General features: G+C 49.6%; 1 protein-coding gene across 1 annotated transcript; it reads right to left on the bottom strand.

Moving 5' to 3' along the window:
- Window positions 1-3,474: 3,474 nt before the first annotated feature.
- slitrk2 (SLIT and NTRK-like family, member 2) lies at window positions 3,475-6,185 on the bottom strand (the record flags this gene model as incomplete). The annotated part of the gene is made up of 1 exon (XM_084549446.1): window positions 3,475-6,185. The coding sequence occupies exon 1, from the start codon at window positions 6,157-6,159 to the stop codon at window positions 3,475-3,477; it is 2,685 nt and encodes an 894-aa protein (XP_084405572.1). The 5' UTR covers window positions 6,160-6,185.
- Between the last annotated feature and the right edge of the window lie 1,027 nt (window positions 6,186-7,212).

Genomic DNA, 7,212 nt, shown 5'->3' with positions numbered 1-7,212 from the left:
TGCCTTTGCACCAGACATCGCGGATAAAAGAGGCTCGGTGCGGCGTCTACGGGAAAAAAATAAAATGAAATGAAATGAAATAAAGAGGAGAAAAGAAAAGTTACAGCACTGAGGGGCAATGAGTAAACGCGTAAAGGAGGGAGGGGAGGGGAGAGAAGGAGCGAGGTGGATGGAGGAGGTATCGGGATTTTGGAGTAAATGAGGTGTTTCATGCAGCAGAGAAGCAGCACGGCAACATTAAAGGGGGGGGGGGGGGGGTGTTGTTTTTCAGGTGTTCAGAGCTGCAGCAGCGAGTTGGCTCGCGGAACACAATTTTGCTGCAAACCGTATTATCCCGGAAAACTCTTTACTGCTTACTGAGTGAAACTGAGGTTGCTGCCTGGTAATACTAGTTTATTGAAACAATCCGTCATGGAAGAATTGTGGAAAAGTGGGGACTTTTCTTCGCCGGTGTAAGTGGCCCATATCTGACTAGACGGACGGCTATGAGTGCTCCTACATACAGCCGGGAACAGCAGATGCGACGATGGGTGGAGGGGAGACACCGTTATAAGGGACAAACCTGCTTTTGCTTCAATTGAAATCATTGCTATTGGAAATGTGAAAACATATTTAAAGGGTTCAGGTTGCAAATGCTTAAGTCAGCAGGAAAAAAGTGTGATTTTTAGAGTGTGCTCGTTATGGATCTTTATTTCCCACAATGCCCTGCACAAAGGAGCTGTGATCAATCCAGTTATGTGTCATTTTCGCAATTTCTAGTCCGCTCAAATAAAGTTATCTCTCAATAACATCGTGTTTCGAGATCACAGCCATCTAATGCCCCAACTAACACATGTCGTACCTCCACCCCCAAGTGTCTCATTCAAGGTCCACTTTCTAACTTTTTTGCATTTTAAACTGCATCCTCATATAACCAGTTTTCAGATAGACTAACACATATCGTGGGGGCTGTGAGATGTGGTCAAAAGCTCTGGGAAAAAAAAAACTAGCGAGATGACACTCACTTAACATTTTTTTTTGTTTTTGTTGTTACCTAGGTGATGTATTCCTCCAATGCAAGCAAACCATGCAGTCATCAACACAAAGGCAAGCGCAACCGGCTCACATACAATATGCATGACTCTCCCAGTGCCCCTAAGCTTAGGCAGACCTAGAAAGTTTTCCGCAAAGCAGAAAAAAAAAAAAAAGAAGGAATAAAGAGTCCAGTTGGAAACGGTCTGAAACAGAAACAGCTGGATACCGAAAACTTTTTCGCGTGTGGCTCTCTGCCGGGCCCAGCCGTCAGATTGGAACGCAGCCCTGTTGCCTGCAACATTTCAGCACCTTGGACAGCAACACAATGGCCAGAAGAGATCCAGCGGGGGGGGGGGGGGGGGGGGTGAAGAAAGAGAAAAACACATGAGGACAAAAGACAGACGAGGAGGAGATGGAGGAGGAGGAGGAGGAGGAGGGTGGCGGGAAGGGGACGCACAAAAGGGAGAAGTGGAGGGGGGAGAAGAATTTGGCCGCTGGGAGGCCATTCACAGAGAATACAAAGAGCCAATGTCAACTTGAGTTGAAGGACAGAAAGCAGAATTAGCATTAGAGCGGGGTGCACAGTTCAACCGTGTCACAGGGCCCGGGAAATAGAGAGGGGGCCGGCCTATAGATGCACAAACCTGTGCCAGATTCCAGCAGCGGCTTGCAGTGGAATGCTGCAAAGACGTAAAGATGAGCTTTTAAGTTGAATATCTGGCGTCATTAGAGAGGCAAGACGCGCAGAAACAGAAACAGTTCCTATTTTCAGCACAGGCACATTTTCTCTCACTGCCTACCCACGAGAGGCTACCAGCTACTGTTAATTGCTATACTAATGACAATTCCTCTCTCCTGCAAGATTAAATTGCCCAAGAAGTGGCAAAACAAAAAAAACAAAACAACGACTCCTCTTTTTCTATCATCTGCATTCCTCTCTCGAGGCTATCCGGCATCATTTCAGACGGTATGATCGCTCTGCGGTGGTTTCCTGACACATCCCTGTCTGCTGCGGAAAATATTGACCCCCACCCCCCCCAACACACATCAATTTAGTGTAGTCACAGTGCTACGAGGATGGGTGGTGATTTTCAGAGAGAGAGAGACAGAGAGAGGAGTGGGAATTTGGGAGAAAATGTTTGAAATGCCGTGTCAGTTGGGAGAAGGAGGAAAGCAGTGGTTATCATTCAACTCTGTGGAGAGAAAAAAAAAAAGCCTTCTCGTCAATCATTAGAGCAGCCATCACATTTCATTAGAGAGAGAGAGAGAGAGAAGAGGAGGAGGAGGAGGAGGAGGAGCTGCAGGCAGGCTCTATTTTCATTTTCTCTGGTTTCCTCTGCGCACACACACACAGAAACACACACACACAAGCTCTGCAGTCCACGGGCACGCCGCAAACACCCCAAACAGTCGCGCACGCGGGCCGAACCAAAAAAAATTTACCTCAAGCTCAGGATCTTGACAAAGTGCTTCAGTGAAAATTTAATGGGCGCAATTTCGCCGCGCTGTATTGCCTCCCCTATAGCGTACAGTGTTCGTTATAAGAGTTTCATCTCCAAAGACAAGTCGTAATGAAAGCAAAAAAAAAAAAAAAAAACATAACACGGTTTCTCCCCGTGAGGAGCTAATACATCATTTCACACCCAGTCTCGAGTTCAATTCATGTTGTTTTTTTTTTTTTCTCTTTTTTAAACAGACAAATAAGTCTTTTAGTTCACATAAAGATTTGATTCTTTAAAATACATCACTTTCAAAAAAAAACAAAAAACAAAGAAAGAAAGAAAGAGGAGGAACATTTCCATTTTGCAGAGAGAGAGAGAGAGAGAGAGCATTGTTGATAAAATAGTCGAGTGCAAAGGCACTTTCTGGAGGATATTAAGATTTTGCCGCTTGTTGGGTTTTTGAAAAAGGTTTTTCTCTTAAGGTTTTAACACTCACCATTTATCCGTGTATGCTAAATATGTACAGGAATGTCAATCTGTAGCATTTCCTCTTCTACAAAGGATAACTATTTTTTTCTGTTTGTCACGTGGGAGGGGATGGGGGGAGGAGGGGAGGAGGGGAGAGGGGGGACAAAATACAGTTTTATGAAAAGCACAAAGCCGTATTTGTACACAGTCCTGCCCATTATTATATACCTGCCGTCATCAGAGTCTTTTAGAATTTCATTTGTCAAAAAAAAAAAAAGAAGAAATAATTTATACCTTCCAGGAGAAAAAATAGAACTGCATAATAATATACTTCTTATATTCCTTTTATACATATTGGAAAGAAAAACAAAAAAGAAGAAAAAGAAGAGAGAAAAGGATCATCAAAGGCTTCTGTTCGCTTCCAGTCCGTCATGTAGGATTGAACACAGATAGATAAGATAGATATATAGAGAGGACTATTATTACAGTAACTGCGTGATTATTATGAATGCTGCACAAAACCTGGGGGCTGGGGAGCTGCGTCGCTATCTTACAGTTGGCTCATCGCAGTCTGTTTCTCCAGAACCTCCAGGTAGTCTGGTTCTGTTTTTAGCTTCCCAGGGAGCAGGGGCGGGTGCTCATTGTTTTTGGACGGGTACTCGGGCCCGAAGTATTTCCTCGGCGTCCCGTACAGCACGGTTTTGTTCAACCGGTCCTGGTTGGTGACGTGCCGCCGGGCCGTGGCAACCTCGTAGGGGGGCACGATGCAAGGTCTCTTGGGCAAAGTGCAAAAGTTGTAATTGAAAGGGGGGGCGCCCGCAGCCGCCGGGAGCTCCTTGTTGGGCCTCTCCCCTAAGTTTTGATACAGCATCTCGGGAGGCTCTGGGGTGGTCAGACCGCATGACATTGGTGATTTATCCATAAAATCCACTGTGCTGATTGTGTAGGCCCCCGGGCTTCGGGTGAGCATGTCGTCCTTCTTCATGTCCAGGGGCCCGAAGCTGAGCTCCTTCAGGTTGCGGTAATACGCCACCTGCTCGCCGTCCTTCTGCATGTAAATAGGGTTTTGGCACATTGAGCCCATGGACGGGGGGATGTAGTTATAAACGTGGCTTTCGGAGCTTTTGTCTTGAGTGGGTTCAGGGGTGTAGGAGCCGTACTGCACTTGGAAAGAATTGAGATCTAAGTTGTTGGCGCCCGTCGGAACGTGCTCCACCCCTTTGCGCCGTTTCAGGACAAAAACAAAAAGGCCGGCGCCGAAGCAGACCGACAGGATGAAAACGACCAGGAGCCCGAGGATCAGGACCGAAAGCGGGACCTCGGGGTGCAACTCGGGGGCGTGGACGTGAGATTCAGTGGGGCTGACTGAGCTTAAAGAAGACGAGGACGGCGATGACGAGGAGGAGGGAGTGGTGGCTTCAGTGCCGGGGCTTATTAACGTAGGGGCCTTAGTGGGAGGGGGGTGCTGGGGCGGTGGCGCCTCGCTGGGCTCGGGGCAGATGGCCTCGTTGCGGAGCGAGCGCAGCAGGCGACCCGCGTGTTTAGAGGGCGAGTCGCAAGTGATCTCGTTGACCACCACGCTGGTGCTGGACAGCTCCATCCAGTTCTTGAGCGCCACGATGTCACAGGTGCAGTCCCAGGGGTTCTCCTGCAGGTCGATCTGGATGAACGCCGAGAGCTGGTCCAGGACCCCTCGGACCGGAAGGTAGGAGAAGTGGTTATTCCTCAAGTTGAGCCTTGTGAGCATGGTGCCCCCAAAGACGTTGTCAGGGAGCGATCTTAACAGGTTGTTGTTCAGGAAAAGAAGCTGAAGGTTATGCAAAGAGTTGAAAGTCTGTGGCAAAATGTCCTTTATGATGTTATATTCCAAATACAGATACTGGAGCGACTGCAGACCGGCAAACAGAGACTGAGAGAGCGATTCGATGTAATTCCCGTTCAGATAGAGCCGTCTGAGGTTTGTAAGATTCTCAAAAGCACCTTCCTGAATCACTGCTATCCTGTTATTTCCTAAATGGAGCAGCTCCAGTGAGCTGTATTCGGTGAGATCAGTTCTGTAAATCACTTGTAAGTAGTTACCAGTCAGGTGGAGTTTCTTTGGGTAGGAGGGCTTGGGGTTCAGCTCGCTAATGTTATGCAACTTCCGCTCCTGGCAATTGATGTTCAGCCCGCTGTCGGGGTTTTGCGACGTGCAAACGCACACACTGGGGCACAGCATGGGCACGGGGGAGCGCGTCTGGTAAACCATTATAGGCCCGAAGACGTGTTTGTCCTTCGAGATGCGAGGGGTGGGCCTGTAGCGCATTTTGGGCGGGCGAGAAGCCTTCGGGGCGCGGGTGGGGGTGACGGCGCCCGGGTGGTAGGTCGGGGGCAGGGCCCCTTGGAAGTGAGAGTCGGAGGGGGGGTGGACGCGCTCGCCGGCGTTCCTGCGCGGGCACAGGTCCTGCTTTATGAGCTGCGTGATGTCTTTGCCGTGCAGCCTGAACGGCGTCTCGCACACTATGTCCCCGACGAAGACGGAGATGGTGTCCAGCCAGGATTTGAGGGGGATCAGATCGCAGGTGCAGTTCCACGGGTTCTCCTCCAGCTGGATCTCCATGATGCCGCCGATGTGCTCCAGCACCCCGGCGAACGGCAGCATCTTGAGCCGGTTGCCACGTAAATCCAAGTGGGTGAGGAGCACGAAGCGGAAAATATTCGGAGGCAGAGACAACAGCAGGTTGTCATTGAGGATCAACACTTTGAGTTTGTTCAGCTTGCTGAAAGCGCCCGGCTCTATGGCGCTGATATAATTATAGTCTGCCTGTAAATACTCCAAGCTCTCCAGTCCTGCAAACGTGTCTTCTTTAATCACCTCTAGGTTGTTGTTGTTCAAGTGCAGCCGCTTCAGAAAGCGGAGCCCGTTGAAAGCGCCGGTTCTGATCTCCTGTAAGCCGTTATTCCCCAGATGCAGAGAGGTGACATTGCCGTAATTGACAAACTCATTGGCGCCGAGCCGTGACAGGAAGTTCCCATTTAGAAAAAGCTGGGAGATCTTATTGGGGGGCGCCTGAAACTGGCTGACGGTGGTAAATCCTTTATTCTCGCAGTTGATGTTGAGGATGTTCTCCCGCTCCTCGCAGGCGCAGCGCGTCTTGCAGATGTCTTTGGAGGCTGAAGTTTTGCGGCTCTGCGTTTCGGACGGCGACAGGCTGGTGACCGTGAGGACGCTCAGAAAGAGGACGCCGCTCAGCATCTTTACAGCCAAAAATGGTCGCTGAAATATACATCCAGCATTTAACTTTGCAGAGTGAGCCTCGGGTGGTAAAGGGGGGGAAAAAATAAAAAATAAAAATGAGGGAGTGAGTTCTTGCAGTAGGGAGAGAGGGGGGGGGAAGGAGGTAGAGGCGCTCACGCACACACAACACACACACACAAAAAAAAATCACTCGCTCACACACTCACACAAGCACACAGGCGCTCAGAAAACAGGCGCACCGCAGTTTTTTTTTTTGGCGTTAAAAGGGAACGGTGACGCACAGGGGATGCGCAGATCTCTCCATTGACCTTCGCTTTGAATTCCCAAAATTCCAAAATCCCTCAAAAAATTAATCCTGGAAAAGAAAAAAGGGCAAAACCGCCGCAAATCAAGGGGATCCTGCGCGGTGGATGGACTTGGCACATTGTCAGAGGCAGAGGAGAATCCGTGAGACTAAAAGCCGCTTTACTGCAACCCCTCTTCTTTTTTCTTTTCTCTTTCCTCACAGAGAGCCCCGATTTATTCAGCGGCTTCACGCAGATCACCAGCAGCTGCAGCCAGATATTCAGAGGGAGACAGGGGCTGCCAATCGCTCCCTCTTTTCCCCGCCACGCGGAAAAAGCGCTTCATTTTAGTGCGGGCAAAAAAAAAAAAAGGAGCCACTTTTTTTTTTTTTTAAAGATCCGGTAATGATGCGCAAAAGGCGCACCATGACGCGCGGCTGGCTGCTTTCTGTTTCTGAGCGTCCTCTCCGGAGGAAGCCCGCGAGGCAAAAGTGAAGAACTCGGGGAGTGAAAGGAAAAAGAAAAAGAGGAACGAAAAGGGGGGAGAGAGCGAGTGCGCGCGAGATATATATCCCCGGAGCTGAGGCATAACTACAGCCTGTGCCGTCTGTCTTCTTCCTCCTCCTCCTCCTCCGCTCCGCACACTGAGAGCAGCACTGAGCGTCTGCTGCTGCTGCCGCTGCCGCTGCTGCTGCTGCTTCCCGACTGCGTTTGTGTGTGTCAGCGAGAGTATGTGTGTGTGGCTGAGAGAGAGAGAGGGAGAGAG

The sequence above is a fragment of the Chelon labrosus genome, assembly GCF_963514085.1.
Source record: "Chelon labrosus genome assembly, chromosome: 8".
NCBI lineage: Eukaryota > Metazoa > Chordata > Actinopteri > Mugiliformes > Mugilidae > Chelon > Chelon labrosus.
The sequence above is the reverse complement of the archived record's forward strand: the minus strand, read 5'-3'. Positions and strand labels throughout refer to the sequence as shown.